This window comes from Pogoniulus pusillus, chromosome 24 (assembly GCF_015220805.1).
Source record: "Pogoniulus pusillus isolate bPogPus1 chromosome 24, bPogPus1.pri, whole genome shotgun sequence".
NCBI lineage: Eukaryota > Metazoa > Chordata > Aves > Piciformes > Lybiidae > Pogoniulus > Pogoniulus pusillus.
In genome coordinates this window covers 9,382,511-9,409,685 of record NC_087287.1, presented here as the reverse complement: position 1 = coordinate 9,409,685, position 27,175 = coordinate 9,382,511, and the positions used below count along the sequence as shown (strand labels likewise).

The following is a 27,175-nucleotide window of genomic DNA, read 5'->3' as shown; positions in this document are numbered from 1 at the left end:
AAAACTGCCCATCCTCAGCGCCGACCCGCGGAGCACCTGGGGCTCTGGCTGCTGCCGCCACCATGGGTGGGAGCTGCTCCTTCCTCCTGCTGCTGCTGCTTCTGTGCCTGTGGCCAGGAGCCAGCTTCTCGCTGCTGCGCTACCGCTACGACTGCGGCGACCACGGCATGCAGCTCCAGGCTTACCCCCGGCCCGGCCGCACCGTCCGCTTCAAGGTCATGGGTGAGTGCCCCCCAGGACCCTCCTCGGGCTGCCCTGTGCCCGAGCACCCTGCTTACCCTGAGCGCCCCAGGCTGGGGGTGCCCTGATGGCATGAGCCCAATGGCTGGAAGGAGCTTGGCTGAGAACCCAGGGAGGGTTTCTGAGGGCTTGCCTGCCCCACAGATCATTGTGGCACTTGGTTGTGCCACCTCAGTCCCACCACCCCTAACCCCGGGTGCCCCCACAGATGAGTTTGGTACCCGCTTTGATGTGGCCAACTGCTCCATCTGCCTCCACTGGCTCAGCACGGGCCTGGATGGTGCTGTCATCTTCTCCTCTGGCTACGATGGCTGCCACGTCCTGGTCAAGGTGAGGGTCCTGTGCCACTCGTGGAGCTCTCCAGGTGCTGGAGGTGACTGTCCCTGGGTGACTCCCTCCTGTCCCACCGCAGGGCGAGCGCTACGTGCTGAGAGTGCAGCTGGAGGAGACACTGCTCGGCGGGGCCGTGGCAGCCTTCTACCAACTCAACATGACCTGCCCCAAGCCAGGGAACTACGAGAGCCTCACGGAGGGCAAGCAGGCTGCTCAGGGCAACGGTGCCCACCAAACCCAGACTGATGTCCTTGTGCCCCTGCCACAGCCAGGCCTCCTGCAGCATCTCTCCCAGTCATCACTCACCATCTCCAGACCCCACCTCGGTCCCCAGGGCCACTCGGAGCAGGCTCACCCCATAGCTCACACCCAGCCTGTCCTGGGGCACCCTGGGCTGCAGCCCCAACTCCAGCCTGCTCTGGTTCACCCAGGGCCTCCAGCACAGCCTGGCCAGGCTCACCTGGGCCTTCAGACCCAAACCCAACAGGGCTTAACACGCCCAGGCAGGCAACCTCCAGCCCAGCCTGGCTTGCTCCACCCTGGAGCTCAATCCCAGCCAGGGCTCCTTCGCCCAGGGCTTCAGACCCCAAACCGGCCTGGGCTGCTAAACCCTGGAGCTCAAACCCAACCAGGGCTTCACACCCAAAACCATCTGGGGTTGGTTCATCCTGGAGCTCAAACCCAACCAGGGCTTCACACTCCAAACCGGCCTGGGCTGCTGAACCCTGGAGCTCAAACCCAACCAGGGCTTCACACCCAAAACCATCTGGGGTTGGTTCATCCTGGAGCTCAAACCCAACCAGGGCTTCACACTCCAAACCGACCTGGGCTGCTGAACCCTGGAGCTCAAACCCAACCAGGTCTTCACACCCAAAACCGACCTGGGCTGCTGCATCCTGGAGCTCAAACCCAACCAGGGCTTCACATTCCAAACCAGCCTGGGCTGCTAAACTCTGGAGCTCAAACCCAACCAGGGCTTCACACTCCAAACCGACCTGGGCTGCTGCATCCTGGAGCTCAAACCCAACCAGGGCTTCACACTCCAAACCGACCTGGGCTGCTGAACTCTGGAGCTCAAACCCAACCAGGGCTTCATGCCCAAAACCGACCTGGGCTGCTGAACTCTGGAGCTCAAACCCAACCAGGGCTTCACACTCCAAACCGACCTGGGCTGCTGCATCCTGGAGCTCAAACCCAACCAGGGCTTCACGCCCAAAACCGGCCTGGGCTGCTGAACCCTGGAGCTCAAACCCAAACAGGTCTTCACACCCAAAACCGGCCTGGGCTGCTGAACTCTGGAGCTCAAACCCAACCAGGTCTTCACACCCAAAACCGGCCTGGGCTGCTGAACCCTGGAGCTCAAACCCAAACAGGTCTTCACACCCAAAACCGGCCTGGGCTGCTGAACCCTGGAGCTCAAACCCAACCAGGTCTTCTTCAGCCTGGGTTTCAGACCCCAAACCAGCCAGGGTTGGGACACCACAGTGTCCAGTCCGGCTCAACACACACTGGTGCTCAAACTCAAGCAGGCTTCATCCACTCAGGAGCTCAAGCCCCAAATCCACCGGGCTTCTCTTCCCATAGCCTTCAGACCCACTACCAAAATGGTCTTCTCCACCCTGGCCTCCAGAACCAAGCTGGGCTGATGCACCCCAGCGGCTCCCGAGGGGATAGCACAGGGCCAGCACTCCAGTCCCGACCAGGGATGGTACGTCCTGGACTTCAGGCTCAGCTCCACTCAGGTCTGGAACATCCAAGACTTCGACCCCAAGCCCAGCCTGGTTTCCTGCGTCCTGGGCTTCAATCCCAGGCCAGTCTGCTACAATCCACAGCTCTCTTCTACCCCTCAGCAGGGGCAGGTAGGTCAATGGGGTGGGATGGAGGCATCTAGATGGGGTTTGGAACCTCCTCGTCCCTGGAGCAGCAGGTCACAGGTGTGAGTGGACACTTGGTGGGGGCAGGAGAGCAGTTTGGCAGGGGGAAGCTTGGGTGGGCAGGTGAAGGTTGGGCAGGATGGTGGTTTGGCAGGGGTCAAGCAGGCCAGGATGGTGCTCAGGGTGATGCCGAGGGCAATGTCCCCTCTCTGCCACCCCAGGCACCCAGCTGACGCGGGAGCAGTGCCAGGTGGCAGCGGGGAAGATGCCCTGCGTGGCCCCACAGGGTCGGGAGGCCTGTCTGCAGGCAGGCTGCTGCTACAACGACATGGACCGTGTGACCCCCTGCTACTATGGGAACACAGGTGGGACACTGGGCACAAGCCCTGGGCACACCCCACGGCCTTGGCCAGCACGTGCCAAGGGTGCCCGCGGGGCCCATCAGGCTGACGGAGCCAATCCCTCGTGTCACAGCCACCGTGCAGTGCCTGCTGGATGGGCACTTCGTGGTGGTGGTGCCACGGGGCTTGGGCACCCAACCCTACAACCTGGACAGCGTGAGGCTGGCCAGCAGCCAGCCTGGCTGCGAGCCCCTGGGGCTGAGCGAGGCCTTCGTCATGTTCCGCTTCGCCGTCACCCAATGCGGCACCACCCTGCAGGTAGGGATGGGGAACCACCACCCAAGCCCGCCCCAACCCCACCTGAGGGACCTGGACCCCATGGCTGTGCCTGTCACAGGTGACTGAGGACCAGCTGATCTATGAGAACCAGCTGATCTCCACCCTCGATGTTCAAGGGTCCACTCGTGGCTCCATCACCAGGGACAGCATCTACATGTAAGCCAGGACCACCCCCTCCCAGCAAAGCCCACCCAGCTCCAACACCCAGACCAGTCCACCCCATTCCTTACTGGTTCTGGCACTGGGAAGCCCTGTGGTGCCCAGCCCCCTGTGAAGGGTTGCAGGACAAAGAGGGGCACCCAGCCCTGCTCTGCTCCCCACAGCCTCCAAGCTCGTTGCATCTACAACGCCAGTGACCTCCTGCCACTCCAGGTGGAAGTGGCTGAGCCTCCCACCTCCACCTCCTTTGCCATGCTGGGGCCACTGGGGCTCCAGCTACGCATTGCCACTGGTGAGTAGCCCACTTAGGACTAGAGGAAATGACCTCAGGCTGGCACAGGGGAGGTTCAGGTTGGACACGAGGAGAAACGTCCACACCCAGAAGGGTTGTCAAGGTCTGGCCCAGGCTGCCCAGGACAGTGGTGGAGTCCTCATCCCTAGTTTCAGAGCCACGGAGATGTGGTGCTGAGGGCCATGGTTTAGAGGTGCCTTGGCCATGCTGGGTTAAGGGTTGGACTCCATGAGCTTGGAAGGTCTCCTCCAACTCAAGCAATTCTGTGATTCCATAACCCACTGGACCTCCACCTGCTCAGCCTCTCACCCTTGCCACAGATGAGACCTACAGCTCCTACCACCCCAGTGGTGACTACCCCTTGGTGAAGGTTCTGCGGGACCCCATCTACGTGGAGGTTCGCCTCCTGCAGAAGACAGACCCCAACCTGGTGCTGGTCCTGCACCAGTGCTGGGCAGCCCCCAGCACCAACCCAGCAGCCGAGCCCCAGTGGCCCATCCTGGTGGACGGGTGAGCAGCGTAGGGGATAACAGGAAGCTGGAGAGCTGTGGGCTGGTCACTTGCATCAACCAAGGGCCCTTCTTGCACATCCAGGTGTCCCTTCACAGGGGACAACTACAGGACCCAGCTCATACCCGTGGGCCCAGCCTCCCCACAGCTGCCCTTCCCAAGCCACTACCAACGCTTTGCCATCTCCACCTTCACCTTTGTGGAGCCCCCCTCCATGGCAGCACTGGAGGGAGAGGTGAGCGGAGCAGCATCAACCCAAAGGCTTGCTCATGAACTTCAGAGGTCCCTGCTGGGCCTCTTGAGCTCCTCAAGTGTTGGCAACCTCCTGTTGCTGATGGTAGCCCACTTCTGGTTTCCAGGTGTACATCTCCTGCAGCGCTTCCGTGTGTCACCTGGCCCAGACTGAGCCCTGTCGCCCCTCCTGCCAGCTTGGGGTGCCCTCACGTAAGTCTGGGGCCACCAGCTCCCTGGGGAACCTTCACCTGCCCCTCAGCTTTGTGTGCCAACCCCCTGCCCCTCTCCAGGAGCACGTCGGTCTCCAGAAGGCAAGAGGACAGCTGAAGCTATGGGGATGGTCACCTCCCAAGGAGGTGTCATCTTCCCAAAGGTCCCCAAGCTGCACAGAGGATGAGACCAAAGGTACTGGGTGAGTAGTCCTTCAACTCCCTAAACCTCTCCTTCATCCCAGCTCTAACTCACTCTCCTCCTTCTCTTCTTCCTCCTGCACAGCTGCTGCCTCCAGCCAGATGCTGCTGGAGATCTCCAGGCAAGCTGGAATAATAAACCAGTGCCCAGCATGGCTTGGTAGCTTGGTTTGTTACTGGGGAGGGGTGGGAAAAGGAGGGTCCCCTGTCCCCATCTCAGGGCTGGCAGCACCCACAATCCCCCCAGCTCCAGAATCATCAAATCCTTTGGGCTGGAAGAGGCCTTTCAGGTGATGGAGTCCAACCCTTCACCTAGTACCACCAAACCATGGCCCTCAGCACTACAGCTCCAGGGCTTTGAAACCTCTCCAGGGATGGGGACTCCACCACTGCCCTGGGCTAGCCTGGGATAGGCCTTAACAACCTTCAAGAGCAAGAAATTGTTCATGTCCAACCTAAACCTGGGGCAACTTGAGGCTATTTCCTCTTGTCCTGTCATTTGTTTCTTGGGAGAAGTGTCCAACCTCCACCTGACTCCAGAAGATATCTCTCAGCCTCTTCTCCAGCCTTAACAACCTCAGGTCCCTCAGCTGCTCCTCACCAGACTTGTGCTCTGGACCCTTCATTAGCCTCATTCCCCATCCCACCCCCATACCTCTCCCTCCTCTGTGTGACACCCCAGAGCCTTCCTCCCCCACTGAGGATGACAGTGGGGGCTGCCACACCTCCCCTCTGCTCAAGAGCTTCTTTTATTTCCTTAATGAAACTAGAGAACTGCTTACAAAACCCTTCATGATCTTTCCCCCCTCCCACCCTCCTTCCACACATCCAAGGCCACAAAGATTCACCACCCAGCCAGGTTAGAACCTTTTTTGTTGCATCAGCTACAGCCACAAAGCAGAACCTAAAAGCCACACACACACAAAACAAACCAAAAACAACACAAAATGGGGGGAGACACACAAAAAAAAGAAGGAAACTAAACCAAACCAAACATCTCTGGAGCAAGAAGAAGGTCACAGTCAACTTCTCTTCTGCTAAACAGCTACAGCAGGGAGCCTGGAGAACTAATTAACCACTTGTCTCCCATCACCCCTCCCACCCCCCAACTAAGCCCCAAATTCCCCCACCCTCCCCCCACAAAAAAAACCCCAGCAGGCCAACAAGACCACCCCCTCCCACCACCCCCACCTTGGAGGCTACAGGCTGTAGAACTTCAGGCTCCGGTCCATGCCCGTCGAGGCGATGAACTTGGCATGGTGGCCAAAAGCCACCCCTGTGGTGAGGCCACTGTGCTCTGGGGAGAGAAAACAGCTCCTGGTTATGGCACCAAGTGGAGTTTGGCCCATCCTTGCCCCTGCCATGAGGGTGGTATGGGCAGAGTTTGGTCACCTCTATGCCTACCCGTGGTAAAGGAAGCTGAAGTTTGGGAACCCCCCAGAGGGTGCTGTGAGGGGGTAGGAAGTGCTTTGTACCCCTAGCTTGCTCTGCAGAGCTAGGAAAGCAATTCCTCTCCTCAAGGGGGGACCTCCATACCTCCTCCCTTCCCCCTCTGCCCTCTCACCACTCCCAGCCTCTCACCAGTGAAGTGTAGGATCTCAGTCCACTGCTTGCAGATGTAGATCTGGACATCTGTCCCACCCAGAGCCAAGTAGGTGCCGCTCTGGTCAAAGATGAGAGACTTCACCTGCAAGAGAAGAAGAATAAAGCTTCAAACCTGGCTCAGGAAGCTCCCAACAGCTTCTTGGGCTGCCAGGAGTGGACAGCACCTCTGCATCAGACCCCTCTGAAGTGGGGAATGGTAGGCACTGAGAGAAGACCCTACCCAGCAAGGCCACCAAGGGGGGAAAGGACCACACACCTCAAAGTTATTGTCCAGCTGCAGTGTCTTGAAGTTCTTGAGCTTTCTCAAGTCCCAGAGCTTGACAGAGGAGTCATCTGCTGCTGTGGCCAGGTAGTAGCCATTCTCTGAGAAGGCAATGCTGGTGATGGGCCCAGAGTGGCCTGGGAAGTTGGCCACGTTGGTGCGTTCCTGGGGACAAGGGAGTGAGAGAGAGGCTGTGAGCAGGGACCTGCAGCTGGGAGACGCCTGCAGCCACAGCTCAGCCAGGGCAGGATTTGACAACCCTGGAAGGCAACAAATTGTTCCTCATGTCCAACCTGACCCTCCCCTGAGGCCCTTTCCTCTTGTCCTGGCACTTCTTCCTTGGCAGCAGAGCCCAGCCCCCACCTGGCTCCAGCCTACTTGCAGGCAGCTGCAGAGAGCCAGAAGCTCTCAGTATCACAGTATCATCATCAGGGTTGGAAGAGACCTCACAGATCATCAAGTCCAACCCTTTAACACTCTCCCCTCAGCCTCCTTTCCTCCAGCCTCAGCACCCCCAGCTCCCTCAGCTGCTCTTCACCATTCCTGTTCTCCAGACCCTTCTCCAGCTTTGTGACCCTTATATGGCCCTGCTCCAGCCCCTCAATGTCCTTCCTGGAGTGAGGAGCTCAAAATTGATCCCAGGATTTCAGGTGTGGCCTCAGCAGTGCCCAGTCCAAAGGGGCAATCCCTGCCTACTCTTGCTGGCCACACTCCTCCTGGTGGAAGCATTCATGTCCTCTTTGCTGCCCTTGAGAGCCAGAGCTGGCTCCAGCGCACCCCTGACAAATTCCCAGCTGTGGGACTGAGCCAGGCCCTCACACACTGCAAAGTCTCACCCCACAGCTGAGCTGGCAGCCTCTGGACCATCCTGCTGCTGACTCCCTCAAGGACACAGCAAACCCCTTCTCGTCACAAGACAATCCCATCAGAGCCACAGCACCAGGTGTGGGCCACTCCTGAGCTGAAGCTTAGCTCCTTTGAGAGAAAATCTCAGAAGAGCTTCTCCAAATCCCTCCCCAGGCACCATGCCTTGGTCTCAAGACTCTGCTGGGCTTCAAACCAACCATACCCCCAACGTGTTCCCTCAACCACAGTCCTGGGACCAGTCCTACCTTCAGATCCCAGATCTTGATCTGAGAATCCATCGTCCCTGTTCCAAAAATGAGCCCATCCGGGTGGAACTGGGCACAGGTGAGAGCTGTGGAGACACAAGAGGAGATTTAAGAGGTCGACTTTGTCATCAATTCCCATGGTGTTCTTCTGAGTTCCAGGGACCTGAGCAGAAGAATTCCTTCTCTGCAGGCTTCCCACAGCCCCCCCCAGGGTGGGAATGCTCATCCCTGAGCCTTACCACAGCCAGAGCTCTCATCTGTCACCTTGGTGAGGACACGGCCGGTCTGGATGTCAGAGAAAGCCCAGTACTGCAGGAGAGGAGCAGAGTGGTGACTCCAGGAAAGTGAGGAGCAGTGCTGGGAGTGCTTTGTGGGTTAGGGCTGGGTTCTCACCTGGTCATCAGAAGAGCTGAGAAGGTAATCCCCTGTGGCATGGAGGCTCAGCCCCGTGACAGAGCCCTCGTGGGCACGGACGACCTGCACGCATGAGGCGTTGGGCACAGACCAGATGCGGATGGTGGCATCGGGAGAAGCTGAGAACACCAAGTCCTAGAGAGGAGACAGCAATGTTCAAGGAGAACCACAAGAGTGGTCTGGGACCTTGAAAGGTTATCCAGTCCAACCCTCCCAGAGTCAACAGGGGCATCCCCAACTACAGCAGGTTGCTCAGAACTCCAAACAACCTGACCTGCAGTGGTGTCAGGCATGGGGCAGCTCCCACCTCCTGGGGCAACCTGTGACAGGCTCTCACCACCCTCAGAGGCAAACATTTCTTCCTTCTCTTCAGACTTTGCTAGTTCCAAACCATCCCCCCTTATGCTGTCACAACAAGCCCTGCTCAAAAGTCTGTCCCCAGCTTTCTCCTCAGCTCTTTCAAGCACTGAAAAGTCATCAGAAGGTCTCCCCTCACCAAAACATCCAAAACATTCATCCAAACAAGGTCCCAACAGGCACAAACCAACCCATGACCACCAGTCTGCATGATGCAAAGACCTCCCCAGAAAAGGGCTCAGAAACCTGATCTGGGGCAGGCTGGCTGGAAGGAAAGAGGTCAAACATGAGACTCAGCACACCTGAGATGGGTGGAAGACGACGCTGGTGACCTTCTTGGTGTGGCCCTTGAGCGTCGCCAGGATCTGCTCCGAGCTCTTGTCAAAGACGATGACGTTTTTGTCAGCCCCTCCTGGAGAACAGAGCAGGGAGAGGTGAGAGGCACCAGCCTGTGGCTAACCAAGTCCAAAGGCACCTGCTTCTCCTGGGGACCACCAGCCTCAGAAGCTTTGCCATGAGGTGAGAGAAACCCCCACGTCTACTGTCCCACCTCTGTCCCCTAAAAGGAGGGAGAAAGGGACCTGCTGCCAGCACACAGTCCCCAGGATGCAGAGGAGCTTTTCCCTTACCAGTGAGGATCTTGTTGGTATCGGAAGGACAGAGGTCCAAGGCCAGGATCCCAGGAATGCTGGCACTGTGCAGCCCCTGTGTGAGGATAGGACACCAAATTGATGCCACAAGCAAGAAAATACCCCCAGAAGGGATTGAGAAGCTCTTCAGAAGTTCTGTGCCAGCTCCACGCTGGTAACACAGTCACAGCCCACTCCTCACACCGCCTAGGAGCAGTTCTGTTGCTTATAGAACCATGGAACGGTTTGGGTTGGAAGAAACCTTGAAAATCATTGAGTCCAAACCTTCACCCAGCACTGCCAGGGCAGCACCAAACCATGGTCCTCAGCATCACATTTCCATGGCTTTCAGACCCTCCCATGAATGGGGACTCCACCACTGCCCTCAGCAGTCTGGGACAGGCTTTGACAACACTCAAGGGCAAGAAATTGTTCCTCATGTCCAACCTAAACCTGCCCTGGGGTAATTCCCTCTTGTTTGGGGTCATTCTCTCTTGTCCTGGCACTTCTTCCTTGGCAGAAGAGACCAATCTCCACCTGGCTTCAGCCTCCTTGCAGGGAGCTGCAGAGAGCCAGAAGCTCTCCCCTCAGCCTCCTTTCCTCCAGCCTCAACACCCACAGCTCCTCCAGCTCTTCCTCACCATTCCTGTTCTCCAGACCCTTCCCCTGCTTAGTTGCCCTTCTCTGGCCCGGCTCCAGCCCCTTGATGTCCTTCTTGGCATGAGGAGCCTATAACTGACTCCAGGATTCCAGGTGTAGCCTCACCAGAAGCTCAGTGTTTTCCACCCTCATCACAACACTCACCACATGGGAAGCCACCTGCCGGTACTTGCTGAGCTCCTCCGGCTTCACCAGCTCCTCTGGCACCGTCTTCCCTCTCTGCAGAAGGAAAATGATGAGGAGATGACCATCAGAACATCTCAGGACATGAGACACCCTGACTGCTGTGGCACTTTCTGGGGGGAAACTGAGCCACTCACCTTCTTACGCTCCGTGGTCAGCACCGTGGCCTTGTCTTGGAGCTGTAAAAGAAGAGCACAAAATCATAGGACCAACGAGCTTGCAAAAGACCTTCGAGACCATGGAGTCCAAGCTGTCACCCAACCCTTCTAAAGAGCTAAACCATGGCACTAAGAGCCTCGTCCAGGCTCCTTTTAAACACCTCCAGGGATGGGGACTCCACCACCTCCTGGGCAGCCCATTCCAATGCCAATGTCTCTTGCCGTGAAGAACTTCCTCCTAACATCCAGCCTCAACCTGCCCTCCACAGCTTGAGGCTGTGTCCTCTTGTTCTGTCACTGGTTGCCTGGCAGGAGAGACCAACTCCACCTAGCTACAACCTCCCTTCAGGTATCTGTAGAGAGCAATGAGGTCTGCCCTGAGCCTCCTCTTCTGCAGGCTGCACATCCCCACCTCCCTCAGCCTCTCCTCACAGGGCTGTGCTCCAGGCCCCTCACTGGCCCTGGTGCCCTTCTCTGGACACCTTCCAGCACCTCAACATCTTTCTTAAAGTGAGGAGCCCAGAACTGGACACAGGACTCACGGTGTGGCCTGAGCAGTGCTGAGCACAGGCACAGAATGACCTCCCTGGTCCTGCTGGCCACACTATTCCTGATCCAGGCCAGGATGCCATTGGCCTTCTTGGCCACCTGGGCACACTGCTGGCTCATGTTCAGTCAGATGTCAACCAGCATCCCCAGGTCTCTCTGCCTGGCTGCTCTCCAGCCACTGTTCCCAGCCTGTAGTGCTGAATGGGGTTGCTGTGGCCAAAGTGCAGAACCTGGCACTTGGACTTGTTAAAACTCCTGGCACTGGACTGTGCCCCTCTGTCCAGCCTCTCCAGAGTGGTCCCAAGGGGCAATGCTGAAAAACAGCCACCGCTGGAAGCTGCAGCAGCACCACCAGAACACCTTTTACCTTCTGGATGATCTCGGGGGTCATGCCTGCAAGCTCTCCTATATCCATGGACTCCCCAGCTCCCTGCGTGGGATGGAGAAAGGAGTTGGTTAGGCTCAGAGCAGGGAGAGGAGGGGAAACCAGCAGCGAGGGGCGAAGGCGAGCAGGGCCGAGGCGGGCAGCGGGGACTCACCGCCGCGTTGGGCTGGGACGATGGCACCGTCTGGGGCACGATGAGGCCAGCCTGGGGCTTCAGAGTCGCCAAGGCTGCGGAGGGAAGAGACAAAAAAGCGGCTATGAGCCACGGAGACGGCAAACACGACCGAGATGCCCTGCTGCTGGGCCACAGGCTGCCGTTCCCAGCTGTCCCCAGCCCCGCAGCTGCCCAGCGTCACCTTCTCTGGCGGCGGTGACCTCCTTGGTGAGGCGGGCGATGACGCGGCAGGCGGCGTCGTGCTGGTAGAGCGCGTGGGACAGCTCCTGGCGCGTGGTCTGCAGCTGCTGGCGCAGGGTGAAGCTGTGCAGCATGACGGCATCCTGCGGGACGAGGCGGAGTCAGGCGGGGAAAGCGGGCCTGAGCGCCGGCACGGGTGGCTCAGCAGCCTCCCCAGCACTCACCCACTCGTCCTGGAGAGCTTTGAGGATGGCTGGGATGCTGGTGGCTGATGGAGGCTTGGGACGGATCGGGTGGGCGACTGCCAAGGAGACAAAGCGAAGGTATCAGACACGTCCCCAGTGCGCTGGTCAAGCTCTGTAGATGACCCTGCTGCTGCCCTGACACCCCCCAGCAACCTGATCCCCCTGCAGCTCAGCTTTCAAACCTCATCAGGGTGATGGTTAACCTGCCCTGGTGATCACAGAGTTGTTGCGGTTGGGAGAGACCTTTACTTGGAGCCCAATCTTTAACCCAGCACTACCAGGGTACCACCAAACTGCAGATCCCAGCACATCTCCAAGGCTTTGAAACTCTTCCAGGGATGATGGGGACTCTACTCCTGCTTGGGACAAGCCTTGACAACCCTCAAGGGCAAAAAGCTGTTCTTCCTGTCTAAACTAAACCTTCCTCGGGGCACACTGAGGCCATTTCCTCTTGTCCTGGCACTTCTTCCTTGGCAGCAGAGCCCAATCTCCACCTGGCTCCAGCCTCCTTGCAGGCAGTTGCAGAGAGCCAGAAGCTCTCCCCTCAGCCTCCTTTTCTCCAGCCTCAACACCCCCAGCTCCCTCAGCTGCTTCTCACCATTCCTGTTCTCCAGACCCTTCCCCAGCTTTGTTGCCCTCCTCTGGCCCTGCTCCAGCTCCTCAGTGTCCTTCTTGGAGTGAGGAGCCCAAACCTGACCCCAGGATTGCAGGAGTGTCCTCAGTGGTGCTCAGACCAGCGGGACAATCCCTGCCCTGCTCCTGCTGGCCACACTCTTGCTGATCCAAGCCAGGCTGCTGGTGCCCTTCTTGGCCACCTGGGCACACCCTGGCTCATCTCCAGCTGCTGTCACCAACTCCTACCAAGTCCATTTCCACCGGGCAGTTTCCAGCCACTCTGCCCCCAGCCCGGAGCCTTCCCAGTGCCCACGGAGAGCATCGTTCAGCGATCCCTCGGGAAGTCCCCTTCCAGGGTGTCACCATCGGGCTGGAGGCGCACAGCTCGCCCTGCACTAGAGAGCTCCCCCTGGCAGAAGCAGCACAGTCCCTCCCCATCCCATCACCTTTGATGTCAATCAGCTGCTCCTCGGACAGCGGCTGGTTGTTGACAGGGTCGGTGCCGTTCTCTGCGATGTATTTCTCGATCAGCCGCCGCTCGTAGACGTGGTTGGAAACCGGCGACACGCAGGGGTGCTCGGGCACCTCGTTGGAAACTACGGCGGGACGAGGAGGAGTGGGGGTGAGGGCACTGCCGGGCCCTGCCAGCCGCTGCCTCCCCACGTCGGGAACCCCCAGCCCGGTAAACTCAGCCCGGTAATCTCACAGCTCTAGAACTCTCCGCTGGTAACCCCCCTGCCCGGTAAAACTCAGCCCGGTAATCTCACAGCCCTAGAACTCTCCGCTGGTAACCCCCCTGCCCGGTAAAACTCAGCCCGGTAATCTCACAGCTCTAGAACTCTCCGCCGGTAACCCTCCAGCCCGGACACCCTCTGCCCGGTGTCCCCGCCCCCCTCCTCCGCTCCCCTGCACTCACTGGAGCAGATAAGCGCCATGGCGGATACCGACTGCGGCTCGCCCCGGTTCCGGTCACGGTTCCGCTTCTAGTTCCGGTTCCGGTTCCGGTAGGGCGGGCGAGGGGGCGCGCGCGGGAACCGCCGCAACGTTCCCCAAGGGCTCACGCGGACACCGCTGCCGCCGCCGCCGCCGGAACCGGAAACACTCCCGGCATGCACCGCGCCTCCCTCCGCGGGGCCCGCACCTTCCCGGCATGCCCCGGGGCGGCCGTTACCGTAGCGACCGCATCCCAGCGTGCAGCGGGCGGCGAGCGCGGACTACAGCTCCCGTCGTGCACCGCGCAGCGGGCGGGCGGGCGGGCGGCTGGCGGCGCTCTCCAGCCCGGGCGGCTCTGCGGCGCCCCCGTGCGGTAGCGGTGAGCGCTGCCCCGCCCAGGGGAGCAGCTTGCGGGGGGGGTTGGGGGATTCAAGGGGAGGGCAGAGATGGGGTGGAGGGGTCTCGGGGGGGGACAGATGGGGTGGGGAGGGAGTGGGACAGAGGACCCGGAGAGGGAGGCAGAAGCGGGGAAGGGATAGGGCGGGTGGGGGGAATCCCGGAGGGGGAGGGTGCTGGGACGGGGAGGATAATGAAGGGGGGGGGCTATAAACAGGAGTGGGGGAGCCGGGACACCCCGGGAGCGGAAAGGCAGGGATTGAGGGACTCGGGGGTGGGGGGCATGGGCATGAGAGGGGTTCCGGGGAGGGGACATTAAACGGGTCGGGAGAGCTGAGGGTAGGGTGGTCCCAAGGGTGGGGGTTAGCGGAGCTGAACGGATCCGGGGGCGAGGGGGGTGGAGTGGACTGGGAGCCGGGACGGGGGGAACACAGAGCGGGTCGGGGCGCCCCGGAACTGGGAGGATTCTGGGGTCGAGGGTTCCCAGCTTAGGGAATCGCGAGTGGGGCTGGCGGGGATGGAGGACCCCGGGGGAGTGGGGAGCAGATGAGATTGCGGCGGACACTCCGGTGTGGGGTGGTGCCGGAGCGGACGGGACACAGGGCTGGGAGCCGGGGGGGTGAGGTGCTTGGTGGGGCGGACGGCGTGGCTGGGGACCCCGGCTGGGGTGCTCGGGGAGGAGACTGGGAGTAAACTGGGTGAAGGGTCCCCTGGGGGGCTGGGGAGGGGAGAGGAACCCCCACACACACACCAGGGGTCTGTTGGGTGGAGGGGTCCCCAAAGTGTTTGATGGGGAGGGGTGAGTGGAAACAGAACGCCCAGGGACCGAGGAGGGGACAGGGTGGGATGGGGGCACGTGGGGGGAGTGAGGTGACCTAGTGGGGGTCTGCTGCGTGGGGACAGACACAGCTGTGGCTTTCTCCCCCCCCACTCCCTCTTCTGGGGCAGGGGGCACCGGAGTTGTGCCCCCACCCCCATCTCAGCCAGGCCCATGCCCTTGGGCAGGGCGGGCACCGTGTCCTGCTGACGCTGATGCTAAAGATAGCTGGGGAGGTGGCAGCGGGGGGTGGGGGTGGGACACCAGGTCTGGGCTTGCTGCTGCGGGGCCACAAGTGTCCCCTCCCACTCAGAACACCCCAAAAGCTGCTGGAGGGGACCCCAAAAAATATGAGGTGGATCTCAAAGATCAGAAGGGGGGGGCACCCTAAAGGTCACGGATGGGGACACCCCAGAGTCAGCTTGGGCAAACCTCCTGCCTCTAACTGTACCCTGATTCTGGGCTGGTGCCCAGAGGTGGCAGTGGTGGCCCCGGCATAGAGTGCAGGGACAATGTCCTGTACCTTAGGGTCCCACCTTGCTATCCCTTGCCCCACAGAGACCCCCCCCCCGATCCCCAGAGCAGAGGCAGGACGCAGGATGGAGGGTGCCGTGGGTCACCGGGCTCTGATGGTCCTGCTGCTGTGTGTCCCTGTCCTTGGAATGGTGGCAGCACGGGATGATGGCCAGGACAAGTTTCGTGGCCATGCCACCAGCGATGACCTGCTCTCACGGCTGGGTCGAGCCACCTGGGAGACACTGGAGAGCTGGATGGGCTCTCAACCCCTGCATCTGGTGGCTGAGGTGAGCTCTGCACCGCATGGAACCATCTCTAGGGACACAAGAGAGGCTGCATCCCACCTGCCACCTACCCCACACCGCCTCCTTAACCTCCTTCTTTCCCCACAGAGCCTCTCTGCCACCTTCTGGATCGTGTCCTCGGGCATCTCGGTGGCCCTGACCATGCTCTGCGGCATCCTGGGTGACCTGCTGGCTGCCACCGGTTTCACCGGTGAGTTGAGGAGCCCCCCCAGGGTGGTGGTGAGGAAGGACGCTCTGGTGGCTTGGCCACTTGGTGACACTTCACGTCCCTGGCACAGGGGACCGGCTGGTGCGGACGGCGGCGCTGGGTCCTAGCGAGGTGCAGCGGGTGCTGGTCTGGGCTCTGGTGGCCCTGGTGGGTTCCTGGCTGCTGTCATGGCTGCGGGGGCTGGTGTTGCCCACCCTCCGCTGGGTGAAGATCTTCTGCTTCTTGGGGGCTTTCCTGAACGTGGCAGCTTCCCAGGAGACCCCCACGGCCAAAGCGGGGATGTTGTTGGGGCTCTGGGTGCTCTACACCCTACTGGGGAAGCTGGGGGGACCCTCCAGTTCCAGCAGCCACCTGGACAAGGCTGTGCGCAGCCTGGAGTGGAAGGTGGAGGAGCTGCAACGGAGGCAGACCTGGGGGGGACCCCGTAACCGTGAGGAGTGACACCCCCCTCCCCAAAAGAAGGGACAGCCCCAGCGTACCCCATTTATCATGTGTCCCACTCCCCCTACCCCAAGCATGCATCCTCTCTGCTCTGCCCACCCCACCCCAGTTCTCCCAGTGGGGTTCTGTTCTCCCACCAGTGCCCTCCACATCCTATGGTGTCCCACACCTTGCTGGTAGTGCCCCTCCCACCCCCCCCCGAATTTGGGACACAGGTGCCACAGTGCCTTCGCCCAACCAAAAGTGCCTTTACTATGCAGGTGTGGTGGTGGTCGTGTCCTCGGGTGGTCCTCTGCCCCCAGCCCCAAATCCAACCTTCCATGCAGTCTGGGGGACACAGAAAGAGTGTCCCCAGTGTCCCCAACCCCACTACCCCTCAGCCTGCTGGTCTTGTGCCCCTGGCACACAGAGGGATGCCCAGATCTCCTGCCAGGGAATGTCCCCAGCACAAAAAGGAGGGGGGAGGGCTGCCAACAACTCTGCTATAGCACAGGGAAGTGTGTGTGTGTGGGGGTCACAACTTCTTACCCCCACCCAGGGCTCCCCCAGCCCTCTGGTGGTTTTCTGCTGCTTTTTTGATAAATGGATCTGAATAAAAACGGTTTGGACCCAGAGCTGGCTCGGATCTGGGGGCTGGGGGAGGGGCAAGGGGGGTGTGAGGAGGAGGAGGAGGAGGAAGGAGGCTGCCCTCCAGTTCCTCCCAGTATGCCCCCAGTTGACTTGACTGCTGTGGAACTGGAGAGGATGGAGACCAGGTGGTGTGAGGGCTCTGGTCCTGCTCATATGTGTCATGGATGGGACTGGGGTGGGACTGGGAAGTGGGATGGGGAGCAGGGATTGGGATTGGGGAGTGGGATGTGGGATGGGGATGAGATTGGGGAGTGGGATGGGGAGCAGGGATGGGTTGGGGTTGGATGGGAGTGATGAGTAAGATGAAGGTTGGTTTAGGATGGGGAAGGGGATGGAAGGCAGGGCTAGGAACGGGAATGGGGGGAATGGTGTGGGAGTAGGGAGAGGGTTGGAGACAAGATGTGATTGGGACAGGATGAGAATGGGGTGGGAATGAGAAGGGGATGGGGCAGAGATCGGGGATGGGTTGGAATTGGACGGAAATGAAGAGTGGGGTGAAGGTGGGATGGAGATGGGATTGGGTTGGGGTAGCAAACTGACGATGGGGAAGAGACGTGGAGAGCAGGGAATGAGAATGGGATGGGGAACAGACGCGGGGAGCAGGATCCCCTGCTGCCCAGGGAGCGGGCGGTAGGAGTCGGAAGGGGATGGGGAGCAGGGATCGGAATGGGGTGGGGAATGGGGAGGAAGCTGTGCCAAGGCTGGCTCTGGCTTTAGGGAACGGGGCTGGAGCGGTGCCCGGCGCTGCTCGGGGCCGGTGTTTAGGACCCGGCGGGACGAGGCGGTGCCGGTGCCCGGTCCCGCCCCGGCCCCATTGTCTGGGCGCGGAGGCGGAGGGACGGGACCGGCTGTGGCTGCTCGTACGGACACGCCGCGGAGCCCTCCCGGCCATGGCTCCCGCACCGGCCCCGGGACCGGCCCCGGGGACTCGGTTGGCGTTGCTGGTCGCCGCCCTGATCTGCGCCTCAGGTGAGCCATGGGGAACCGGCACCGCGAACCGGTACCGCGAACCGGCAGCGCCGGCGGCAGCTCGCAGCCGGGCTCCGCACCCGATGGCGGAGGATCCCCGCCTGGATCCCCTCTTACGATCCCGGGAGATCCGCATGCGCTCCCCTCCTCCCACATTCGGGATCGCCGGGGGCTGCTCCTCCCGTTCCCGAGATCCCGGGGGGATCTGCGCCCCCTCTGCAGCTTGGGATCACCCTGGATCCCGCGGGGATCTGCTCCCCCTCGCTCCTTTGCCATCCCGAGAGGATCTGTTCTCCCTTCTCCACCTGGGATCCCCCGGGATCGTGAGAGGGGATCCAGGCAGGGATCTCCCCCCAAAAAGAAGGTGGGATCCGCTGGGATCTCGGAGGGAATCTCTTCCCCATCCCCTGCGGGATCCCTGCCGTCCGAGGGGATCCGCTTCCCACGGTATTTGCCTTGGTGCTCTGCCTGCTCCCCGGATCCCTCGGGATCTGCCTCCCAGGGAGCTTCTCCACCTCCCATGCCCACTGGGAGCTGGGGATCAGGTGGGATCCACCACCGGGTCCGTGGGTAAAGCCCTGCCGGAGGCATCGCGGCAGCACCGAGGATCCCAGTGATCTGGGTGCCCTGGACCTGGATCCCAACCGGAGTGAATCCCCCTGCCACGGGCAGAGCCTGACCAGTGTCGTTACTGGGCAAGGGGCTGCCAGGTTTGAGGGGAACCTCCCATATCCCCCCGGTGCTGGTCCCCCTCAGCAGTGACCCTCCCCCCCAGTACTGGTTGCCAGTGCTGCTGCCCCCACTAACCCTGGGTGCCACCCACCATTCCACACCCACTCCTGAGGGGCACAGGGGGTTGCCATAGTGCAACACCACACAGGGGACACCACTTGGGGACATGGGGTGACCCTGTCCCCAGAGGAGGCCTGGACGGCTCCAGGGGAGAGGGGGCGCCCTCCATGGTGCCACGGCAGTGCCAAAGCCGTGTGCCGAGCTGCAACCTCAGACGCGGAGATGGGCACAGAGACCCTCGTTTGCCTTTGGTGGCCACCGAGGCTGGTGACACCACCCTTGTCCTCGCAGCGAGAGGTGAAGGGGACCCCCCGGACCCCGTGTACCTACCGGTGGACCTGGAGGTGCTCGGCGTGCCCGAGTACTACCGGCTGCAGCGGGCAGACCAGGACGTGCCCACCAACAGCTCCCTGCACACCCGCACCGACACCTACCTGCTGCTGTCACACGGCTCTGCCACCCAGCCCCTGCTGCAGGCCACCTACCCACCCTTCAGCACCCGGCAGGTAAAACGGCAACCCTTGCCACCCTCTGCCAGCCCGGGGCGCTTTGGCCTGGGCACCCTGTCACCATCCTGGCGTCTCTTTGCAGGAGGTGCCCATGGAGAGCCCAGCAGGGAGGGGTGGTTGGGCCGTCCGCGCTGTGTCACTGGAGAGCGCCGTGTCCCCGGCGGAGCCCTTCGCCCGGGTCCTCTTCCACCTGCAGGGTGCTGACTGGATGCCCGGGCAACGCGACCACCCTGGGCAGCAGCAGCACCACCCCGGGGAGTGGGACCACCTCGGGCAACAGCACCGCCCCGGGGAGCAGAACCACGCCAGGGAGTGGAGCCGCTCCGGGCAGCAGGTCCGCCCGGGGCAATGGGACCAGCCCGGGGAGCAGGACCAGCCCAGGCAACAAAGCCACGCCGGGGAGTGGGACCACCCGGGCAAACGGGAGCACCTTGGCCACTGGGATCACTCCGTGGAGCCAGAGCACCCCAGGGAGTGGGACCTTCCCTGTGTCACCCTCCATGCCCACCACCGTGGCCGGGTAGCCCGCGGGACATGCCGCTTGCAGGTCAGTGCCACCCGCCGCGGCTGCAGCCCAGGACACCACCCTGCTCATCCCCTTACCCTGAGCCCGCTCTCTCCTCCAGGCACCCTTGGGCGCCTGTGTGGTGGAACTGGAGATCCCTCCGCGCTGGTTCTCCCCACCAGCCCCCGCCCCCCGCAGCCGCCGCCGGGCAGCCGAGCCCCCCGAGCCCCCCGAGCCGGCTGAGCTGCGCTACGGCGTGGTGGCACCGGGGGACTGCGGCCGTGCCGGTGGCCGGGAGCGAAGCCACGGGGAGGCACCGCGGTACCTGGGGACGCTGGAGCTGCGGGTGGCCGAGCCGGCGCGGCGCCAGGAGGTCCGCCTAGACGACAAGGTCCTGCTGCGGGTGCCCGACGCCACCCTGCGCCCCGGGCAGCGCTTCACTGCCACCGTCAGCCTGCGGCACAACTTCACCGCCGACCAGCTGACCCTCCGGTGAGACCTCCTGGGGTGGGTGAGGAGACCTCGGCGTGGAGGGTGCCCCCGTGCTGGGGCGCTGTGTGACAAGGGGTCTGGTGGCAGGGTGAAGGCGAAGAAGGGGCTGCAGGTGGTGGCTGCCCGTGCTGGGGACAGCAGCGCTTGGAGCACGCAGCTGGAGCGCAGCCGAGGTCCCAAGCACTCCATGGCCGTGGTGACCTGCCAGCGGAGAGGGGACAGTGAGTGGAGGTAGGTGTGGCACCTCTGGGACCTCCAGTGTGGGAGTGGGGACTTGGGCACGGTGGCCCAGTAGGGCCCAGACAGAGAAATGGGGACCTGCGTGTGGCACTGCTCCAATCCCAGTATAACCCAGTTGGTGTCTTGCCTGTTCCTGGGGACAGCTGGAGCAGGACTTGTGTGTGGCTTGCTGGCATCCCAGTGTGGCCCAGTTGGAGCAGGGGAACCTGTGCATGATATTGTTGCCATCCTGTTACAGCCCAGGGGGACTTGTGCATGGTATTGACCCCATCCCAGTATGACCCAGTGTAGCCCAAGGGAACCTGTACATTGCACTGCTCCCGTCCCAGTATCACCCAGTGTGGCCGGAAGGGATGTGTGTGTTGCACCATTGCCATTCCAGTACAGCCTAGGGGGACTTGTGCATGACAGTGCCCCTATCCCAGTATGGCCCAGTGAGAACAAAACTATCCCAGTATGACCCAGTCAGAGCAGGCTTTCCCATGTGGCCCAGGGAACCTGTGCAGTGCAACACTCTCATCCCAGTATGGCTCAAAGGGACCTGTGCTTTGCCCCACTCCCATCCCAGTATGGCCCAGGCAGAGCAGGAATCCCTATGCATTGCCCAATGCCCATCTCAGTATGCCCCAATGGGGTGACTGGGGGGACACAGGGCAGCCCTGATCCTCATTTGATGGCCCAGGGTGACCGACTTGGCTGCATTCCTGCTCCTGGATGTGGTGGTGGAGAACGGGACCGGGGGCCTGGCACCGGTACGACCTCTGACCTGGCAGGTGGAATACCCTGGGCAGGACCCCGAGGCCCAGAAGGACAAACTGGTTTGGGAGGTCCAAGTGTCCGACAGGGACGTCCGAGCCCTCGTGCCCTTGGTGCAGGTAGGGGCATGAGATGTGTCCTGTCCTGCTGAGCCCACACACACTCAGGACATCCCTCCATGGCACACACTCCACTGAGCCCACCCAGAACTGGTGACACCAGTGCCCCCATTACCCACCTCACTAAACCCACCCAGAACTGCTGACACCAGTGCCCCCATTACCCACCTCACTAAGCCCACCCAGAACTGGTGACACCAGTGCCCCCATTACCCACCTCACTAAACCCACCCAGAACTGCTGACACCAGTGCCCCCATTACCCACCTCACTAAGCCCACCCAGAACTGCTGAAACCAGTGGCCCCTTTACCCACCTCACTAAACCCACCCAGAACTGGTGACACCAGTGCCCCCATTACCCACCTCACTAAACCCACCCAGAACTGGTGACACCAGCGCCCCCATTATCCACCTCACTAAGCCCACCCAGAACTGGTGACACCAGTGGCCCCTTTACCCACCTCACTAAACCCACCCAGAACTGGTGACACCAGTGCCCCCATTACCCACCTCACTAAACCCACCCAGAACTGGTGACACCAGCGCCCCCATTATCCACCTCACTAAGCCCACCCAGAACTGGTGACACCAGTGCCCCCATTACCCACCTCACTAAGCTCACCCAGAACTGCTGACACCAGTGCCCCCATTACCCACCTCACTAAGCTCACCCAGAACTGGTGACACCAGTGCCCCCATTACCCACCTCACTAAACCCACCCAGAACTGGTGACACCAGTGCCCCCATTACCCACCTCACTAAGCCCACTCAGAACTGGTGACACCAGTGCCCCCATTACCCACCTCACTAAGCTCACCCAGAACTGCTGACACCAGTGCCCCCATTACCCACCTCACTAAGCCCACTCAGAACTGGTGACACCAGTGCCCCCATTACCCACCTCACTAAGCTCACCCAGAACTGGTGACACCAGCGCCCCCATTACCCACCTCACTAAACCCACCCAGAACTGGTGACACCGATGTCCCATCCCACTGCCTCCCAGTCCCATGAGGATGAGGCTCTCAAAGCTGCTGTGTCCCCCCTCCCAGGAGCTGGAGATCCTAAACACAGCCCCACTGACCGGGGTCCCTCGGACCGTGCCGGTCAGGCTGGTGATGGTGGCAGCTGGTGGTGGCATCACCGAGCTGCCCGACCCCCCCCGCTGCGAGTCAGCCGACAAGCAGGTGCTGCAGGTGAGCAGGGCTCCGGCACCCCAGTGCCATGCCACTACCCTAACTGTCAGTAGAGGAGGCAGTGAAGGAGAGGAGGATCTGGGGGTCCTGGTGGATGGAAGGATGGCCATGAGCCAGCAGCGTGCTCTGGTGGCCAAGAGGGACAATGCCATTCTGGGCCGGATTAGAAGGGCTGTGGTTAGTAGGTCGAGAGAGGTTCTCCTGCCCCTCTGCTCTGCCCTGTGTCCAGTTCTGAGGTCTCCAGTTCAAGAAGGAGATAGAACTGCTTGAGAGAGTCCAGTTCAGAGCCACAGAGGTGCTGAAGGGAGTGGAACGTCTCTTATGAGGGGAGGCTGAGGGAGATGAAGCTCTTTAGCTTGGAGCAGAGGAGCCTGAGGGGTGAGCTCATTCATCTTGATAAAGATGTGCAGGGTGAGTGCCAGGAGGCTGGAGCCAGGCTCTGCTGGGTGATGCCCAGTGCCAGGACAAGGGGCAATGGGTGGCAGATGAGGCACAGGAAGTTTCATGTAAACACGAGGAGGAATTTTTATCCCTGTGAGGGTGCCAGAACCCTGGAGCAGGCTGCCCAGGGGGACTGTGGAGTCTCCCTCTCTGGAGACAGTCATAACCTGCCTGGATGTGTTCCTGTGTGACCTGCTCTGGGTGACTCTGCTCTGGCAGGGGGGGGTTGGACTGGCTGAGCTTTGGAGGTCCCTTCCAGCCCCTGACATTCTGTGGTTCTGCGCCCTGGGCTGCTACCCACAGCCCCTCCCTGTGTGTGTGCCCCCCCCATGCCAGGTCTCGGATTCCTGTGACGCTGTGTTCGTGGGGGGCAAGGAGAGCCGAGGGGCCCGGGGGGCCCGGGTGGAGTTCTGGTGGCGCCGGCTCCACGCCTCGCTGAGCTTCAGCGTCTGGGCACCGCTGCTGCCGCTGCGTGTGCAGCTGGGTGACACCGTGCTGGAGCAAGTCAGGGGCTGGCGGCTGCCCGCTGGCCCGGACAGGTGAGCTGGGGGCCACCCACGGGGAGGTGGTGCCAGCGCAGGGTTACTGTCACCACGGGGGAGCTGGGGGGGGTGCTGAGCATCAGTGCGCTCGTAACGTGTGTCGCTGGCCTGATGTGGCACTTGTGGCATGTGGCCTTGTGCCAGGGCTTGGGGTGGGCACTCCTGCCCTCTGGAGACCTGTGGCGCTCGTAACACGTGGCACTGCCCCACTGAGCCTCAAGGGCACCCGTGAGATGCACTCCTGCCATGCTGAGCCCTGTGGCGCTCATGATACATGTCCCTGCCCTATTGAGTCCCCACACACTCATGACACATCCCCCCCCATGGCAAACTAAGCCCACTCAAGATTGGTGGGCACCACTGTCCCCAGCACCCACCCCACTGAACCCACCCAGGGCTGGTGACACCACTGACCCCACCACCCACCCCACTGAGCCCACCCAGGCCTGGTGACACTACTCTGTGTGTGTGTCCCCAGTGGCCCAGCAGACACAGAGGACCCTGGGGAGGAGGCTGAGCGGCGGGCACGGGGCTGCAGACCCCAGTACCAACGCACGGGGGTGAAGGTCCTGGCACACTTTGTGTCCCACCCTCTCGATGGTGGCCGTCACCTATCCTACCTACCTGGTCCCCAATGGCTTCTGGATGTCACCCACCTGGTGGCCAGCTGGACACGGGTGCAGGACCCACGGGTGGCCTCGCTGGAGGGGGGGACTGTGGTGATTGGCAGAGAGCCTGGGGTCACCTCTGTGGAGGTAGGTTTGAGGGTGGTTGGGTGCAGGGCATGGAGGTGGGCGCCTGGGGGTTTGGAGAGGGGTCCTGGGGAGGACTGAGGGGGGCCTGAGGCAATCTGAGGGCTGGAGGGGAGGGTGGAAGGGGTGTCCCAGGAGGTTCAAGGGCTGGAAGGGGGTGCTGAGGAGTGCAAGGGCTGGAGGGAGGTGGTGGAAGGGATGGAGAAAGGGTTCCAGGCGCATCGAGGGGCTGCAAGGGGCAGTCTCAGAGGGGTACAGAGGTTGGGGGGGGCAGTCCTGGAGGGGGGTAGGGGCTGGAGAGGGAGTCTTGGGGGCATGCAAGGGCTTGGAAGGGGTTTCTGAGGGCATGAAGGGGCTGGAGGGGGGAGCCCTGGGGAAGAAGGGTTAGGGGGAGGTCCTGGAGGAGAAGCTTTAGAAACAGAGATAGAGGATTGAAGTGGGTCCTGGGGGGTAAAAGGGAGCTGTGGGTTGCAGGGGGTCCTGGGGGGACCTAGGGGAATGCAGGGGCTGGGGAAATGGAGCTGGGGGTCTGGAGAGCGGTGGCAGAGGTTGGAGATAGGGAAGCTACAAAGTCTGGGGGCTCACCAGTTCCCCCCCCCCCCCCCAACCCTGTGCCCACCAGGTCCGCTCCCCTCTCTCGGACTCCATCCTGGGGGAGCAGATGGTGGTGGTGTCAGAGGAGAAGGTGACAGTGACAGAGCTGCGTACCCAGGTGGTGGCTGGGCTATCCCTGGCACTGCGGGCAGAGCCAGGTCACCCTGGCATGGTCACAGCCACCGCCACGGGGACGATCGCCTTGCGTGCCCCCAAGCAGGTGAGAGGGGTGGGGGGAAGGGGGGGTGGAGGGTACTTCTGGGTGCTTGGTGTCTCTAAACCTAGTGTCACCCCCACCCCTGGTGTCAACCTGCCTGGCATCCCTGGCAGGAGGCAACGCTGTCGGTCTGGCTGGTCTTCTCCGACCACACGCTGGCCCCGCTGGAGCTCTACGGCTGGCAGGATGCCACCTTGACCGTCACCACCTTGGACCCCTCGGTGGCCACCGTTGGAGGCTCGCCCGGTGGCCCCTCTGCTCGCCCGTGGGTGGTGGCAGAGGGCCCGGGGCGAGGGGCACTGCTGCAGCTCAGCCTGTACCCACCAGATGCTTGCCGCCGGGGCCGGCACCGGGCAGCCGCCTTGGGCACCGCCACCGCCTGGCTTGAGGTGGGGCTTGGCCAACGCCTGCCCACCGCTGGCAGCCCTCGACCCCGGGGGGGTGGTCGCCCCCGACCCAGCTCGCCCTTCCCGAGAGCCGAAGGGGCCATGTCGGGAGAGGCAGTGACGGCAGCCAGCGAGCCGCGGCGGAGGGACCCTGCTGGGGTGGGACCTGCTGCCACCAAGCTCCAAGGGCTGGGGTCTTCCTCAGAAGAGGAGGAAGAGGAGGAGAAGGAAGGCTACGGCCACAACAACCGCGCGGGGGGGATGGAAGAAGAGGAGGAAGATGAGATGGTGAAGGCTCCCCAGCGGGTCACCGACCTCGAGATCGGCATGTACGTGCTGCTGGGGGTCTTCTGCTTGGCCATCTTCATCTTCTTGGTCAACTGCATCTTCTTCGTCCTGCGCTACCAGCAGAAGGAGCTGCCCGACGGGGCCAGCTCTGCCCCTTCGGCCCCCCAGCCCCATAACTGGGTTTGGTTGGGCACTGACCAGGAAGAGCTGAGCCGGCAACTGGACCGGCAGCAGCCGGAGCCCCCCGGCAGCAAACCGGGCACCGACGGCGGCCGCTGCTGCTGCGGGGTGCCCCCGGGCACCACCGCGCCCGGCTCGGAAGCTGAGGGTCCCGCCCCTGATGCCCCAACACCTGGAGCTCCTCTGCCTCGTAAAGAGGGGGGAACGCCAGGGGGTGGCCGGAGGAAGAGGGTGGAATTTGTCACCTTTGCCCCGCCCCGGGTGCCCGAGGAGCCCCCTCCCCAGCCTGCCCCCAACGTCCAGTCCATCCTGGTGGCCAGCGAGGATGACATCCGCTGGGTGTGTGAGGACATGGGGCTGAGGGACCCCGAGGAGCTCAGGAGCTACATGGAGAGGATCCGGGGTAGTTCCTGATCGCGGAGGGCTTCCCCCAGCGCCCCTCCCACCCCACCAACCAAACCAGTAAGGGACCAACCTCCTCCCAGTATCCCCCCACCTCTCGACCCCACCCTCTACCTACAGCAGGCTGTGCTGCTCCTGGGGACCACCTTGGTGACCTCAATCCTAGCCCAGCGAGGCCACTCAAGGGACCAGCCCCAGCTGCCTGCAAAGGCAGGGAGGGGTCCTCCACCTAGCTCAGAACCTCCTTAGTCGGGGGGGGGGGGGGGGGGGGGGGTGGGAGGCTCCACATCAGCCCCTTCCCCAGCCTCAGTGAGGAGGAACCTGGGATGCCCTTTACTGCTTTGGGTCTCATTGTGACATTGTGTTCATAGTGATGATGGTGATGCTGAGTCCTGTGGTTTGACCCCAAGGGGAGGGTCCCAGACCCCCTCCTCCTCATCCATGGGGAGGAAGAAGAGTGGGGAGGGGGAGGGGATGTGTCCTTCACCACCTCCCCCCATCCCCCATCCCCCCACATCTGTTTTTTTGTACGACTTGACATTTTCTACCTGTGCTGCCGTGAGGGGCTGTTAATTTATGGGAGATTTTTAATTCTGACCTTTGGGATGAAAATAAAAGGGATTCAGAAACTCCAAGAGTGGTGCTCAGGTGGCTGCTCCCTGCTCTTCCCGCCCAGGGAATCGTGGAATGATGGAATTGCTTGGGCTGGGAAAGGGCTTTGAGGTTATTAGAGTCCAACCTTTAACCCAGCCCTGCCAGGGCACCACCAAACCATGGCACTCAGCGCCACAGCTCCAGGGCTCTGAAACCCCTCCAGGCATGAGGACTCCACCACTGCCCTGGGCAGCCTGGGACAGGCCTTGGCAGCCCTCGAGGGCAACAAATTGTTCCTCATGTCCAACCTGAGCATCCCCTGGGGCACACTGAGGCCCTTTCCTCTTGTCCTGGCACCTCTTCCTTGGCAGCAGAGCCCAGCCCCTACCTGGCACAATCCTCCTTGCAGGCAGCTGCAGAGAGCCAGAAGCTCTCCCCTCAGCCTCCTTTTCTCCAACCTCAACACCCCCAGCTCCCTCAGCTGCTCCTCACCATTCCTGTTCTCCAGACCCTTCCCCAGCTTTGTTGCCTTCCTCTGGCCCTGTTCCAGCCCCTCAATGTCCTTCCTGGAGTGAGGATCCCAAACCTGGCCCCGGGATTGCAGGAGTGGCCTCAGGCAGTGCACAGTCCAGGGGCACAATCCTTGCCCTGCTCCTATCTGGAACGTGACGTCCTGTCACTTCCAGAGCAGG

General features: G+C 61.8%; 4 protein-coding genes across 4 annotated transcripts; 3 read left to right on the top strand and 1 right to left on the bottom strand.

The window, feature by feature from the left end:
* Window positions 1–62: 62 nt before the first annotated feature.
* Window positions 63–4,889, top strand: ZP1 (zona pellucida glycoprotein 1). The gene is made up of 13 exons (XM_064163315.1): window positions 63–222; window positions 449–570; window positions 653–1,608; window positions 1,879–2,432; window positions 2,669–2,812; window positions 2,922–3,106; window positions 3,186–3,283; window positions 3,451–3,578; window positions 3,899–4,088; window positions 4,173–4,323; window positions 4,448–4,532; window positions 4,613–4,734; window positions 4,818–4,889. The coding sequence occupies exons 1-12, from the start codon at window positions 63–65 to the stop codon at window positions 4,717–4,719; spliced, it is 2,880 nt and encodes a 959-aa protein (XP_064019385.1). The 3' UTR covers window positions 4,720–4,734; window positions 4,818–4,889.
* Window positions 4,890–5,911: 1,022 nt separating this feature from the next.
* PRPF19 (pre-mRNA processing factor 19) lies at window positions 5,912–13,375 on the bottom strand. The gene is made up of 16 exons (XM_064163337.1): window positions 13,178–13,375; window positions 12,708–12,857; window positions 11,626–11,702; window positions 11,403–11,544; window positions 11,201–11,274; window positions 11,029–11,091; window positions 10,092–10,133; window positions 9,916–9,990; window positions 9,112–9,187; window positions 8,785–8,894; window positions 8,105–8,260; window positions 7,951–8,020; window positions 7,712–7,797; window positions 6,594–6,764; window positions 6,314–6,419; window positions 5,912–6,029 (listed from the first exon to the last, which is right to left on the bottom strand). Exons 1-16 carry the CDS (start codon window positions 13,194–13,196, stop codon window positions 5,932–5,934), a joined length of 1,515 nt encoding a protein of 504 aa, XP_064019407.1. The 5' UTR covers window positions 13,197–13,375; the 3' UTR covers window positions 5,912–5,931.
* Window positions 13,376–14,677: 1,302 nt separating this feature from the next.
* TMEM109 (transmembrane protein 109) lies at window positions 14,678–16,491 on the top strand. The gene is made up of 3 exons (XM_064163368.1): window positions 14,678–15,210; window positions 15,316–15,418; window positions 15,507–16,491. The coding sequence occupies exons 1-3, from the start codon at window positions 14,920–14,922 to the stop codon at window positions 15,875–15,877; spliced, it is 765 nt and encodes a 254-aa protein (XP_064019438.1). The 5' UTR covers window positions 14,678–14,919; the 3' UTR covers window positions 15,878–16,491.
* Window positions 16,492–17,343: 852 nt separating this feature from the next.
* On the top strand, window positions 17,344–26,524 carry TMEM132A (transmembrane protein 132A). Its single transcript, XM_064163305.1, has 11 exons — window positions 17,344–17,476; window positions 18,560–18,774; window positions 18,860–19,324; window positions 19,404–19,774; window positions 19,862–20,005; window positions 20,697–20,889; window positions 21,944–22,087; window positions 22,865–23,067; window positions 23,549–23,825; window positions 24,445–24,636; window positions 24,747–26,524. Exons 1-11 carry the CDS (start codon window positions 17,398–17,400, stop codon window positions 25,899–25,901), a joined length of 3,438 nt encoding a protein of 1,145 aa, XP_064019375.1. The 5' UTR covers window positions 17,344–17,397; the 3' UTR covers window positions 25,902–26,524.
* The last annotated feature ends 651 nt before the right edge of the window (window positions 26,525–27,175 follow it).

Bases quoted from the DNA above. Each gene is read 5' to 3' on its own strand.
- TMEM132A (XM_064163305.1), top strand. From the start codon at position 17,398: ATGGCTCCCGCACCGGCCCCGGGACCGGCCCCGGGGACTCGGTTGGCG. The intron at 19,775-19,861 runs GTGAGACCTCCT...GTCTGGTGGCAG, and splicing joins GCCGACCAGCTGACCCTCCG to GGTGAAGGCGAAGAAGGGGC. The intron at 24,637-24,746 runs GTGAGAGGGGTG...CATCCCTGGCAG, and splicing joins CCTTGCGTGCCCCCAAGCAG to GAGGCAACGCTGTCGGTCTG.
- PRPF19 (XM_064163337.1), bottom strand. The intron at 11,703-12,707 runs GTGATGGGATGG...TCTCCTTGGCAG, and splicing joins GCAGCTGATTGACATCAAAG to TCGCCCACCCGATCCGTCCC. The intron at 9,188-9,915 runs GTGAGTGTTGTG...ATCCTCACACAG, and splicing joins GGCAGGTGGCTTCCCATGTG to GGGCTGCACAGTGCCAGCAT.
- ZP1 (XM_064163315.1), top strand. From the start codon at position 63: ATGGGTGGGAGCTGCTCCTTCCTCCTGCTGCTGCTGCTTCTGTGCCTG. The intron at 2,813-2,921 runs GTGGGACACTGG...CTCGTGTCACAG, and splicing joins CTGCTACTATGGGAACACAG to CCACCGTGCAGTGCCTGCTG. The intron at 4,533-4,612 runs GTAAGTCTGGGG...GCCCCTCTCCAG, and splicing joins CCAGCTTGGGGTGCCCTCAC to GAGCACGTCGGTCTCCAGAA.
- TMEM109 (XM_064163368.1), top strand. From the start codon at position 14,920: ATGTCCTGTACCTTAGGGTCCCACCTTGCTATCCCTTGCCCCACAGAG. The intron at 15,211-15,315 runs GTGAGCTCTGCA...CTTTCCCCACAG, and splicing joins CCCTGCATCTGGTGGCTGAG to AGCCTCTCTGCCACCTTCTG. The intron at 15,419-15,506 runs GTGAGTTGAGGA...TCCCTGGCACAG, and splicing joins GGCTGCCACCGGTTTCACCG to GGGACCGGCTGGTGCGGACG.